Source organism: Hyaena hyaena, unplaced genomic scaffold (genome assembly GCF_003009895.1).
Source record: "Hyaena hyaena isolate Hyena2069 unplaced genomic scaffold, ASM300989v1 scaffold_1090, whole genome shotgun sequence".
NCBI lineage: Eukaryota > Metazoa > Chordata > Mammalia > Carnivora > Hyaenidae > Hyaena > Hyaena hyaena.
In genome coordinates, this window is record NW_024081722.1 from 221,017 (window position 1) to 236,071 (window position 15,055).

The following is a 15,055-nucleotide window of genomic DNA, read 5'->3' on the forward strand; positions in this document are numbered from 1 at the left end:
TATCCATGAAATAGTTTAAAAATTAATAGGATATTACCTACTTTCACATTAGAACAAAATTTACTGAACAGGGAGACATTCTTTACTTGTCATACTTTATGAAATGTGTTTTCATATCAAATTTTTAAGTTGATTAAGTTCAACTCAATACTGAAAAGTCTGTAATTCATCTTTGAGCTTTTTGAAGTATTTGAAATGGCCATCTTCTGTTGCTAATTCTAAAATGATTTGAAGAGTTCCTTAATGAAACATTTACAAATTCATAGATACTATACTAATTTGGAAGGTGTTATTGCAAAGATATTCTTTTTTCTTTGTCTTTTAAAAGATATAAATTAAAAATGGCATGTAAGGCATAAAATAAGAAATAAGTTAGTGTCTCACACTGCTTTTAATCCAGTGGTTAGTATCCTGACAGAATGTGAGATGGAAACCTTGCAACCTCAGTCCTTATTTTGTGTGATATAATTATTTCCTTCCCATATCCCAAGGGAAGTGTGATTTTCCACAGGAGTACATGTCTCCTGAAAAGTATGTGTGAGAATTTTCAGCAAACAATAATGGACCACTTGCATTGTTAGTATCACTGAAATCTATCTTTAAGGAACTCAAAAATCACGGTACTCTAATATGCCAATGAGATCCACATGAATGAGAGTTAAGATCCTGCAAGCAATACAGCCTAAATATCCAAAGTCTCATTTCACTACATTTTCAATTCACGTTCTTATTGAAGAATGTTGTCCCATAATAAAACCTAATCTATTTCCATTATCCATTAGCTATATTAATAAATTCATGTTCATATGCCTCTTCATTTTATGAGGCTGAATTAGCTGAGCTTTTATTAAAACTATTTTTGTTCAGTTGGAGAGAATCCTGAAGTGAAAGAGTCAAACCATTTCCTCAAAATGTGTGCGTTAAGCTTTGTAAGAATCCAGAAATAAAAGTCTTAAACACATTATATGGTGGTTGAGGTCATTATTATGTAAGAATAAGAGAGCATGCATATATAGAGAAATGTGGTTTTTAAAGAGATTTAAATTACAAAGAGATTTTATTTTCTGTAAGCAAAACATATTTGCTGTATGTATGCTACAATTTGTTCCTTTTGAATATTTTTTCTTTAAAATATAGGTAAATCATTTCTTAATATGAAAAATAGAGGAACAACATAAGAGTTTCCGTTTCTGAGCTAGGGACTGCATATGCTCACTCTTAAAGAAATCAAAATGCAGAACTATTTTGTCTCCTATCATTGCAACCCTTTCCCACTAATTTAGAATTCAGTGGGGGAAAAAAGGATTTTTCAGTGTTTATCTGTAGGCAAAAGCAATGGAAAACACTGATTCTGTGGAAGCTATTGTTGAGCAAGAATTTACAATCTCCTTTGGCTATTGCATTCACTCATCTTTCCTCATTGGCCATAAGGGTGTCATTTAGTAAATTACTGATTCTGTTCATTGCTTGGTACTCGAGGGCTTGACATTCATACCTTTAATTTATTATCAAATTCTTAATTTATACCCAAGAATTAAATTACTCATTGGCACATCCATCCATACATAAAGATTATTGCTTACTCTTTCATATATTATGGAAATTTCATATATCCAAATTTAGATGTCATGGTTGGAGCCAACTTTTTAAGATCAGAATTAACATCATCAAGGATGTGGTACCCAAATTCTTAGGCTAAGTATTGGAGAAAATAGACTGATTTCTAAATAACTTATGAAGTTATTGTTATATTTACCTATTAACTGTCTCGCTAGGACTTTTTAATAAATAGTAATTAAGGACTATGAATTATGCCTACATTTAAGATGATTTCTCATGCCCACCTCTACTACTAAACAATAAGACAATATTGTTTTCTAGGAGGAAATAAGTATAAATGACTAGAAGATTATTCCTCTAATTACAAACACTAAAGATATTTTTAGTACAGTGATATCAAAGCTCATTAAAATTGTGATATGGAGCAAAATGAAGAAACTGTTTCTTTTCCATTCAGAAAAAACATCGGTTCCAGAAGGTAGGAGGCATAATTTATGTACAAAATGGCATATTTAGTGACTGCTTGTCTGATAGGTTAAAATTATGCATCTGGAGCAGGTACAGATGATGATACTGAATGAATAAGCATCCTGCAGTGCTTTGTTAGTGAGGCTGAACCACTGCTTGGTGCCAGTCTCTGCCAGCATCACTTTTACTTGCAGTGTCTTGTTGAGGCTTGTTTTAATGATGCTTTGGGGTGTTCCAGAACTTAATTTTATATGTTAATGTGACATGCAGCCGTATATGTTATATAGCTCCAGAGATGCCCGTAGTCAAAAATAACTCCTTTCTATTGCCCTCCTGACTCTCACCCTAGGTATTAAAATGTTAACCAGTCCTCACCAAGGTATTCCCAAATGCCTTTTTAGATGAGATCCAAAGTTTTATTTCCATTTTCATATGAGGAATTTACATGCAATTTAAAAATCCATGAGGCTTATTTAATGATAAAGACTATGCGAAGATACAGGTTTGAAACTTTTTTTTTTTGAATGTAGGAAAGTGGAAGGTAGATGGGATGTTTGTTTTCTAAAGTAAACTACAAGAACTTGTATACTTTTCAAGCCTGTTTAGAATTCTTCTAACGAAGTTTTTTTTGTCAGTACTGTTTAAATAACATAAATCTCAGGATGATTTTACACAATTTTATTTAGAACATTGATTTTAAAAAGTAACAATAACTTCTCTCTAGAGACACATGAATTAAAGATTGAAAGAATACAATATCCAGAAAAATTATGAACAATGCATTAAAATAACTTAAATGTCAGACCAAATGTAATTTTAGTATGATTTTATGTATTTGGGGTTTTTTCCCTCCATTTCACTACAGTAAGTTGATTCAAGATGTCTTCAGGACTCTTGGATGACTAATGCAGCTATCTAAGTGTTAGGAATAAAATTTGAAAAGCCACCAGATCCCCATTGTGTATTTTTCCTCACCTAAGAACAGCATATCTATTAAGTATATTACTCCAAATTTCCTCAGATTTCACTAGCTGTATTTTATTAATAAACTGACAACTCTCTAACATGATCAAACAAAGATAATTGTATTTTTCTTTCAAAGATGGGGTGTGTTATCTACTTTGGAAAATATATATGTAATTATATGGAAATGATACAGAATAAAATAGGTTTCATTTTTACATCTAAATAGAGATATATTTAAGAAACAATATAAAATATGTAAACAAGGAACAGTCCTCATTTGGTTGTGTTGATTGGATACTTCATTTACATCACATAGTAATTTTCAACCAATGTTGTAAATGAAAATATTTTGTCAGTCTACCATTTTGGCTGTATTTTTTTATTCAGAAATAAATGGAAATTTTGTTTTTAATAAACTCAATTTTGTTATGAGAGCTTACGAAGAGTAAATTCACTTCCTTAGATTCATTAAAAATGATTTAAATATTTTTATTTTAGTCAGTTGTTTTAACATTTTATGGTTAATCATGTACCTCATCAACTTAGTATTCATCAGCATATTTCTTCTCCAAACACTTGTCATTGTGTAGATGCAATCAAAATATCATTTATTCATTCATTCATTTATTCATTCATCAATGTGACAAATATTTTTGGTGCCAACTCTGAGACAGGAACTGAGCCACTGCAGAAATGTATAGATAAATGGTAGTTGCTGCGACTCAAGAAACTGACATGGAGTAAGAGACCCAGAAAACACACTGAAATGATTATGTTGCCTTGAAACGGAATCACAATGTTAGAGGGATACAGAAAGCTACTGGGTTCACGCGTGAAAAGAGGGCCTTATGTTGGAGTATCAGTAAAAAAAGCATGAAGGAGGCAAAACTTCAGCTAGACTTTGATAACTGAAAATTGTTAGGACGAATATCCTAGGTGTAGGAACCAGTGTATGCACATTATGGAAGCATGGGGAAATATCTTGAAGACCGGAAGATAGTTGAGTATACTTGAAGATAACAGAGACGGTGGAGGAAATATGCATGAGAGCTATATTTAGGAATCTACACTGTATTATTTTATTGAAGACTTCGCAGGAGACCACTAACAAAACAGAAAGGTATCTTATTTACAGCAATTTGGCTATAGCCATGTCTTGTAGAGTTTAGGAAAACAGTTACAGAATGCAGGGGCATCAGTTCAGAGGCACTTACAGCAATCCAAATGAAAAATAACAAAGTCTTAATTGAAGAAGCAGTAGAACTAATGAAAAAGAAGAAATGAATTGGAAGACTTTTATGTTATACAATGCTTGGGGTTTGGCAACTAATCTGTTGTGAAGTACCAGAGAATAAGGCTTTGTTCCTAAAAGGGCCAAGACCTTGCCAGTGTTATTAATGGGAAAAAAAGGCAAAGGATCAAGATTGAAAGTAAAGAGAATTATACTGATTTGTTTTTCAGATCTATTGAGTTTGTGTGCCAATGGAATACCCCTGTAAAATAAATCTATGAGGGATAAGAGTAGAACTCTGAAAAGAATTAAACCAGAATAGAGGTATTAATTAAATGATGGAAATGAATGGGTTGATAGTAGAAGAGAGAAGTATGAAGCATCACAAAAAGAGTAGTTAGAGATTTCAGTCTATCATGAATAATTAAAAAATTAAAAAAGATAAAGTCATGAGGTGACTATATCATTAATGAACCTCCAAGGACAGATTTTTTTTTTTCAGTAATAAGAGCAGGGTGCAAGGACTGTAAATTAGTAAGTAGTTGAGTAAAACAAGAGAGAATAAAATTTGGGGAGTGGGGCTGAACTGAGAGAGGTTGGAGGTTACAGTAAACTTGGTAGTTATCTAAGTGGGTTGAGTGTGGAAGAGCAACTAAAAACTTCAAAACTCCAAAACAAAAGAAAAGAAATGGTAGAGTAAGATACTGATTCAATAGAAACTATTTTGGACAATTCATTCTTAAAAAGGCTTCTGAGGTGACAAAAAAATGTAAGGAAGAAAAAGAACAGAAACATGTCTGGTGTATAATGTATGGTGAAGAGAAGGGGTTTGGGGGGTTTTGTTTGTTTGTTTGCCTGTTTTAACTGGGTTTGGATGGTTTTAGACTTCTCAGTGAAATCTGGGCAAGAGTGAGAGACACTGGTTTGGGAAAAATGACTCATCCAAAAGAAGGATTGGTGTTTTTACAAGCTACTAGTGTGAAAAGCAGTTAGGGCTGCACTCATTTCAATTGCATTTCATGCTTCTGGGCTTCAGATGATTCAATACTTGGAGATGTGACTGATTGTAGCTTACTCTGTTCCAGGCGGTGTGGTTACAGCAAAGCAAAACAAGATCCAGAAGAGGAAAAGATGCATTTTCATAATGGGCACAGTAAGCAAATTGTGAAAAATCAAAAGAAAACAAAATAGAGGAGATTTTATTGTTATTTTTGCTTATTTCCAGACAAGGAGATGTAATATCTGACCAAAATATTTTGTTTAACACAATGTAAGTGTTTTGTTACATATGGGCTTGGGGACACTGCTGGTTGATCCTAGACAATGGCTGATGGTTTATTAGATTTTTTAAAGCATATCTCCATTATAATTACTTTAAAAAATATTTTCAATCAATCTAAAAAGCTGTTATATTTCAAAACAAATTTTCAGGTCAATTCTAATTTTTATAACACAGTCCTTAGAAATCTGTGGTTCAAGATCACCATCAGATAAATGAATAAAATTTCTCAGTATTATTTTTTCTCCTTCTAGCATTAGAACAAGAATTTCCCTGAACAGATCTGGTAACATCAACCTTCATTCAATGATTTGAAAGAGACTGTCCTTTTTAAAACACAGAAAATCAAGTTTTTGTAACACGCTTTAAAAATTAGCCTAAATGAGTCCTAATTAATGGTATTTTAATATGTGCATTTTATATAAATAGTACAGTGTTAATTTGTTAAGTAAATTACAAGAAGAATTTCTTTTGTTTTTGTCACTTTCCTGTGACCAGAAAAGTCAAAACCATTAAATCCATAATTCATGCTGCAAAACATTGAGTCTCTTTTCATGGTTCCCATATTATTTAATGATATTTATTCTCAAAAAAAAAAAAAAGACCCTCAGACATTGGTACTCTTTAAATTCAAAGAAACTGAGGCTTATAGAATATTAGAGTCCTGTATAAAGCCATGCAGTAACAGAAGCAGAGTCACAAGTTGAGCTTTACTTTAATTCTGTGTCAGTCTTACTGGACCAAAGCTCAAGAAAAATTACTTTAAATTATTTTTTTGTAAAACCAAAACTAACCATCTGTGATGGCATTTTAAGTGAAACAGAATAACAAGGCAACAAATAACCAACCAGCATTTCATTGCCAAGTTTAGTAAACAAAATTGTCTTAGTTTGCCTCAGAGACTGACTCTCTGAACATTACTGGTGAAAGATGTGTCTTTTCAAATATGTTGTGACATATGCATTTCTTGCATAGGCTAACAATCCAGATTTCTAAAATTATGTAAGTGACATAGCTGTACAAATGATTCCTATAAGTCAGGAGAGGGGCTGGCCTTGCAGCGTGGCCATTTCAAAGAGTTAGGAATTTAAGCCAGAGGTGCATGTTAGCAATGTTTATGATTCCATCCATCCATCACAAGCACTTATATTTTAATGCACATTTCTGTTTCTAGTTAAACTGCCAGGAGTAAGAACTTATATTGATCCACACACCTATGAGGATCCCAATCAAGCTGTCCATGAATTTGCCAAGGAGATAGAAGCTTCATGCATCACCATTGAAAGGGTTATTGGAGCAGGTACAACACTGTGTTTAACTTGGACTTTTAAGTTGTGTTTATAGTATAGAATGTAATATGTCAATGTCCTGATCAAACAAAGGATGTTTTTAATCTTTTGTAATCCACTTGCTTTCAAAGTTGTATGTAATTGATCATATTTTAATGCTTCTCTCTGTGGAGCTCATATTTAAACCTGTAAATGTTTGCTTTATTAAAGAAATAAATAATAAGTAAGTAAATAAAGAAGCAAAATATGCATATTTTATACATATTTATATACATTATAAAATTTATATAGTGTTTTATTATCTACTGTTTTTTACATTCCATGTGTAATCTGTAATGCCTGAAGCTGTTTACATAATTTGAGACTCAATTACTCTATTTATGAATCATCTCTTCCTTGAATTTAATCCCTTTTTGTCCTGCTATCAACTTTTCTCCTTTTCTCTTCTCAGTAATTAAGGCACAAGTATTGTAGACAGAAGGAAGATAGAAGTGATTTTCTATCAGTTGCATTTAATTTCTTTCTAATGTTCTTATTAAGGTTTTTGTAGGTGAGATGGATGAAGCTAATAACCCCCAGAGTATTTCATGATCACCTGTAGATGATTTTTCCCAAATCACCACTTCTTAACCCTGATAACAAAGTTGGACTCCCCTTTGAATTCTGTTCTGTCTATACCTTAATATTCTAAGAGAGCTTTAGTGTATTTATAGAGTAAGGATTTGAAATGAGTTTATGTTTTTTTTCTATCTTTATCACCAGGTGAATTTGGTGAAGTTTGTAGTGGACGTTTGAAACTTCCAGGAAAAAGAGAATTACCTGTGGCGATCAAAACCCTCAAAGTAGGCTATACAGAAAAGCAACGCCGAGATTTTCTGGGTGAAGCAAGTATCATGGGGCAGTTTGATCATCCTAACATCATCCACTTAGAAGGTGTTGTGACCAAAAGTAAGTACAGTAGCAAATTGTGTGTGTGTGTGTGTGTGTGTGTGTGTGTGTGTGTTATGAACATCTGGGTTTCTTCTATTAGGTTATTATTAATTTCAGGATAAAAACAAAAATAGCCACAGTAATGTTATTAAAAATTTCAGTGGTATTAATACTAATTGTCCTGTATTTTAGTAGAGTCTTGACAAAGCTGATCTTCAATGAACCTTAATTTCTATTTAGTTTTTCAAAATATATGTATTAACTTATTTGCTATGAAGTCACTTCCAGAGAAAATGTATTCAGAGTAAAGAAGCCATAAATGTATTAGCATTTCTTTTTCTTCTGATTCTTTCACTTTTTATCCTAATAAAATATTAACTTCAATGTTTTGTTTGAGGCATTGAAGTTTAACATTTAATAGGATTACTATTAACCATAGGTGGCCTGCCACCTTTTAAAGTGTGCTTTAAAGCAAATGTATTTCTTTTATTCATGTTTTTCATTGAGGTATTTTAATAATTTTAGGGAAAACAGCAGTCAGCCACAAATGACTGGAAAAGTTCCTTGAGATTAATTATTTTCTTAAAGAAAATCTAATTTTTACTCAAAAATATCTAGAGTTTCACGTGTCTTCTATATGTGTATTTTGTTTTATAAATGTGGTTATGTGGTGAGCTTCTCAATGTAAAGAGTTCAAATAGTTTTCAGCCATCCAATAAAGTATTTTCGGGTGACATAGCTATGGTCTTTATTTTGTTGAAATCCATGTTTTCTTTGCCATGTCTATGTGTTCTCATTCCTTCCTTTGTCCTTCATACCCCACTTACCACTTTTCAAATCATCTAAAAATTTGAGCAGGGAATCTTCTTTAGACTTGGTTTCAATCATTTGTTTCCCTTCCAGTTGTTATTATATGCCAAATAGGCATAGCTGCAATAGGTATTCAATAAATGCTATGAATCTACTAAGTAATTTCATTTGATTGGGTATTCACTTATGTCACTTATTGACATACGTAGATTGGATATCCACTTATTTAATTTTTAAATATGGAAAATAAAGCAGAAACAATATACAACTTTTTCACAAGACAGACAAAAGAAACAAGTCAAAATATTTACCTGGTAAATAACGAGTTAATTCCCAAATCATGATATATTCACAATAGGCCACAGATGAGAATGTAAAAGACCTTTAAAAGTCCTAAAACAGACCACAGTAATAATATTGTGTTGATTGGCTGAACTTTTGAATCAGCTTATATTGCTAGGATATTGTTTTTTACCGTGTCTGAAAAGAAACACACATTTCCAGTAAAAATTCTCACAGAGGAATGTAGTATAGGAATAAAATGATCTGCAGACCTGTGGGTTTCTTCAAAATTTAGATATTTTTTCTTCTTCCATTTGAGTACATGCCGATATGTTATTGTCCCCTTGACATAACCCAAAGAGTGTATTACTGGAGCAAGAAGGGCATCCTTAATTCTGATCAGAACAAATAAGTGCCTATAGAAAGGTGAGAGGAGAGACAGGGACAAGAGAAAGACAGAGAACAAGGAAAGATATATTTTTTAGTAAGGTAAGAAATTAAAATATTTTACAAAAATTATACCCTGTGATGGATGAGCAGAAACATTTGAAATAAGAATATGGTGTGGAAAAAAAAAGGTCACCAGTACAATGAAATGAAATCCGAATTTGAACGTGACTACATTTTACCTGAAGAGAAGGATTTTCAAAGGACATCAGTGATAGCATGTGGTGCCAGATACTAAAGGTTCAAAAATTATAATAGTAAGTGATTACTATATTTTCCTATGCAGTAATGGTACTATCTAATATATAACATAGTTATTAATTATAGTCATGATAATAATAGTAGGCAAATATTGAATATGTGTCATGTCTTCATCTCATCCTTAGTATGGCTGCCACATTTAACTTCCTCAAATAAACTCTAACCACGACTTCTTATTACCCATGTTAAATGTGAAGCTCTTAGGCAACAAGACTATCTTCTGTAATGAGTGTAGACGTAATGTTGAGAGCCGTGCCAGATCGCTATAATTACTATGGAAGACAGTATTTCAAAATGGTCAAGAATGTGGACTATCGATCTAGCCATATATTATAATTTTGGTTCTGCCGTAAAATATGTGACTTTGCACAAGTTAGTTAAGCAATCAGAACCGTAATTTCTCATTAATGACATGAGGTAAGAATAGTTCTTAGTGATGTGGTAAAAGGGACATGAATTAATACAGGTAAAGTTTATAATGGGCATGGCAAGGTACTAAAAAATACGTAGCTATCACTTTCCCATTATGTCTATTCCTGTGCCCTGAACTCCTTCATATGCCTTGTCTCTTAGCCCATTTTAACATGCTTGATATTTTGACCCATAACGAGTGAAGAAATCGAATCAGTTATCAAAAATCTCCCAACAAATAAGAGCCCTGGACCTTATGGCTTCCCTGGGGAATTCTACCAGACATTTAAAACAGAATTAATCCCAATTCTTCTTAAGCTAATCCAAAAAATAGAAATCGAAGGAAAACTCCCGGACTCATTTTATGAGGCCAGCATCACTCTGATTCCCAAGCCAGACAGAGATCCAGCAAAAAAAGAGAACTACAGGCCAATATCCTTGATGAACACGGATGCAAAAATCCTCAACAAGATCCTTGCAAATCGAATCCAGCAGCACATAAAAAGAATCATCCACCAAGATCAAGTGGGATTCATTCCTGGGTTACAGGGCTGGTTCAATATTCGCAAATCAATCAATGTGGTCCATCACATCAATAAAATAAAAGGTAAAACCATATGATCCTGTCAATAGATGCAGAAAAAGCATTTGACAAAATACAGCACCACTTCTTAATAAAGACTCTAGAGAAAGTCGGGATAGAAGGAAACTACTTAAACATCATGAAAGCCATCTATGAGAAGCCTTCAGCTAACATCATCTTCAACGGGGAAAAACTGAGAGCTTTCCCCCTGAGATCAGGAACCTGACAGGGATGTCCACGCTCACCACTGTTGTTTAACATAGTGCTGGAAGTCCTTGCAACAGCCATCAGACAACAAAATGAAATCAAAGGCATCAGAATTGGCAAAGAGGAAGTCAAACTTTCACTTTTTGCAGACATGATTTTCTACATAGAAAACCCAACAGACTCCACCAGAAGCCTACCAGAACTAATCCAAGAATTCAGCCAAGTTGCAGGGTACAAAATCAACGTACAGAAATCGGTTGCATTTTTATACACCAATAATGAAGCAACAGAAAGAGAAATCAAGAAACTGATCCCATTCACAATTGCACAAAAAACCATAAAATACCTCGGAATAAACCTAACCAAGGATACAAGAGATCTGTATGATGAAAACTATAGAAAACTTATGAAGGAAATTGAAGAAGACACAAAGAAATGGAAAAACATTCCATGCTCATGGATAGGAAGAATAAATATAGTTAAGATGTCATTACTACCTAAAGCACTCTACACATTCAATGCAATTCCAATCAAAATTGCACCAGCATACTTCTCAAAACTAGAACAAACTATCCAAAAATTTGTATGGAACCACAAAAGACCCCGAATAGCCAAAGTAATACTGAAAAATAAAACCAAAACGGGAGGTATCACCATCCCAGACTTCAGCCTCTACTACAAAGCTGTCATCCTCAAGACAGTATGGTATTGGCACAAAAACAGACACATAGACCAATGGAACAGAATTGAGAACTCAGAAGTGGACCCAAAAGTATACAGCCAACTGATCTTTGACAAAGCAGGAAAGAATATCCAATGGAAAAAAGACAGCCTTTTTAACAGATGGTGTTGGGAGAACTGGACAGCAACATGCAGAAGAATGAAACTAGATCATTTTCTCACACCATGCACAAAAATCAACTCAAAATGGATAAAGGACCTGAACGTGAGACAGGAAACTATCAACACCCTAGAGGAGAAAGCAGGAAACAACCTCCTTGACCTCCACCGCAGCAACTTCTTACTTGACACATCCCCAAAAGCAAGGGAATCAAGAGCAAAAATAAACTGTTGGGACCTCATCAAGATTAAAAGCTTCTGCACAGCCAAGGAAACAACCCAGAAAATTAATAGGCAACCAACGGAATGGGAAAAGATAGTTGCAAATGACATATCAGATAAAGGGTTAATATCCAGAATCTATAAGGAACTCACCAAACTCCACGCCCGAAAAACAAACAACCCAGTGAAGAAATGGGCAGAAGACATGAACAGACACTTCTCCAAAGAGGACATCCAGATGGCCAACAGACACATGAAACGATGCTCAGCATCCCTCCTCATCAGGGAAATACAAATCAAAACCACACTGAGATACCACCTCACGCCAGTCAGAGTGGCTAAAATGAGCAAATCAGAGAACTCTAGATGCTGGCGAGGATGTGGAGAAATGGGCACCCTCCTACACTGTTGGTGGGAATGTAAACTGGTACAGTCCCTCTGGAAAACAGTGTGGAGGTTCCTCAGGAAACTAACACTAGAACTCCCCTAGGACCCAGCAATAGCACTGCTAGGAATTTACCCAAGGGATACATAAGTGCTGATGCATAGGAGCACATGTATTCCGATGTTCATAGCAGCACTCTCAACAATAGCTAAAACATGGAAAGAGCCTAAGTGTCCATCAACGGACGAATGGATCAAGAAGATGTGGTTTATCTATACCATGGAATACTACATGGCAATGAGAAGCAATGAAATCTGGCCATGTGTAGCAACATGGATGGACCTTGAGGGTGTTATGCTGAGCGAAATAAGTCAGGCAAAGAAGGGCAAATATCATATGTTTGCACATATAGGAAGATTAGGAGGAACTTGAGGACCATGGGGGAGAAGACGGGGGGGAAATGGTTGGGGAAAGGGATAGAGGCAAACCATGAGAGACTCTTGAATGCTGAGAACAAACTGAGGACTGATGGATGTGGGGGGTAGAAGGGGGGATGGGCATGGAGGAGGGCACTTGTGCGGATGAGCACTGGGTGTTATATGGAAACCAATTTGACAATAAACTATTTGTAAAAAAAAATAATAAAATAAAACAAGTGTCATTATCAACAAATGATCATATCTAAATTTTGTAAATTTTATTCCCAAAAATAGTACTGTGGTTGGGAATACAGATTTGAAATTTCTAGTCTTCTAATCAAATATCCTATTTGATTGCTACCCTGAAACTACACATATACAGGAAGCAAAAGGAAAATATTTAAAACATTTCTGCATTATGTTTTGTTCATATGTGAACTCAAACTGCATTCCTCTTAATAAATGTGCCTCTTGATTTCAACTAAGGAAATCTTCAACTTGTTTTTAATTTACCATGTTGCACCTCACTTTATTTGTGTCCTTAATTTCATGCTCTCTGATCTGATGCTAATTTATTCAACAATTATTCTCAACCTGCAGCACACAGATAATGAGACATAAGTGCAACTAAATCGTGTGATTTTTCTGATTGAAGCTGAGGTAGGGAGACTGAAGTAGCACTTCTATGGATGATATCATCACAAATCTTCATCTTTGTGGTATCATTGCCCTACGTACCAGAAACATGGGCCTGAATTCAAATCCCTTCTGTGATATGTTGTTAAATAAGGTATCATAAATAGTTATATATTCTAGAGAGGTTTCATAAGAAATTATGTAAAAAACCCATAGGTCCTGGCTTAACTGACTCTTTTGCAATGCATGATGCTTTCATGTAATATATACAGTGCCAATTTTTACTATTTAAAGAAAATTAAAAATAAAATAAAAATGGAAAAAAGTATAATTTTCCCATCGTAGCACCTTTAGTTCTTTAAGACTTATTTTTTCAACTTCTGGAAACTATTATCAATGTTGGCTAAAGGAATATTTATTTTGAATCTTAAAATGATTCATAGTTATGTTACTTAATCCAGGATCAAGTACAAATAAATTTTAATTCTTCTGTAAAATTAATCAATTTAAACAAAATATTAAAGGAATATTAGAGAGATCTCTCCATATTTCTTTTTATTTCTATGTGTGAGGAGATGGCACATTCAATGACAATTAATCATTTAAGTTGTCAGACAATTCTTGAATTATTTTATAAATTTGTAATTATCATTCAATTATAGTGTTTCATTCTATCTTATAAAGTCACTTCCATCTTATTATATATTATGTATTATCTTGGGCTATTTCAAACAATTTTCAAACAAGTTTTCCTTTTTTTGTATTTTCTCATATCAGCCCCTCCATACACACTGTCCCGAGGTAGATTTCACTGAATCACACCTTTCGTCTGATACTTAATCACCAAACAAACAAACAAAGCAAAATATGTATACTTTGTTGCCTAACCTGATAAAATTTTGGCCATAGCTCATATTCCACTATTTCCTTTCCAGAAAAACTCTACCTAGTTCTTGTTCTGTCCCTTTGAAATACTTCATTCAGCCCTAGAATGTCCTCTCCACTTTCCTCGGCTCTATTGACCTTCAAGATTAATTCAAATGTGGCTGTCTCCATTAGATAGGTGTCATTTATCTTCATTTTTCTTTCTATCCTGTGTCTGCTTTGCATAGAGTAATCACTAAATAGTGCTGAATAGCTCAGTAAAAGAAAACTTCTCAGCTCTACAAATAGCTCAATAAAGGAAAGCTTCCTGGTTCTACATTAGACTTAAGCCTCTAAATGCAGAGATTTTGGTTGTCTTGCTCCCCTAATGTTCCTAGATCAGTGCTCAGCATACGTAGCATTTCATACATTTGTTGAATGAGTAAATTCTCAGCCAGAGACAATCTTATAGTTGCATTTCTCTGCACTTTGTCTTGCAATACATGTTATCATAGTTATCCTTCTACATGTTTTATCATCCGTACTACAAAATGAGCTTCTTGAAACTGATATATGTTTATAGCCCCCTAGTCTCTGTAACAGGATGAGACACATTACGTACATTAAAAAAGACATGAATGATATTAAATGAATAGATGACTTAATGCAGTTATATAAATATTTAAAACTAGTTAGAGTGACATATAGTTTATATTTTATTTTGATAACTTTATTCTTTAAAACCATGATTGTTTAAGAAAAAATTAAAATTCATATGAAGGAAATCTTGCAAATAACAGTTATTACTACTCCTAATCATTAATATTACTTTAAGAATTTATGAAGCTTAATTCTCTTTATATATATCTCTAATCTGCAACATAATGTTATTGTTTTAGACAAAAATATTTGTTCTCATTTTACAGATAGGAAAAATTAACTTTGAAGAGATTAAATACTTTATC

At 33.6% G+C, this 15,055-nt stretch overlaps 1 protein-coding gene across 1 annotated transcript in view; it reads left to right on the plus strand.

Moving 5' to 3' along the window:
- The window catches only part of EPHA5 (EPH receptor A5), a 269,981-nt gene that overhangs the window by 219,776 nt on the left and 35,150 nt on the right, over positions 1-15,055 (plus strand). The window contains exons 8-10 of the mRNA XM_039222255.1: positions 5,311-5,378; positions 6,679-6,804; positions 7,556-7,741. Coding sequence (XP_039078186.1) covers positions 5,311-5,378; positions 6,679-6,804; positions 7,556-7,741 — 380 coding nt within the window. The remainder of the gene's footprint in view (positions 1-5,310; positions 5,379-6,678; positions 6,805-7,555; positions 7,742-15,055) is intronic.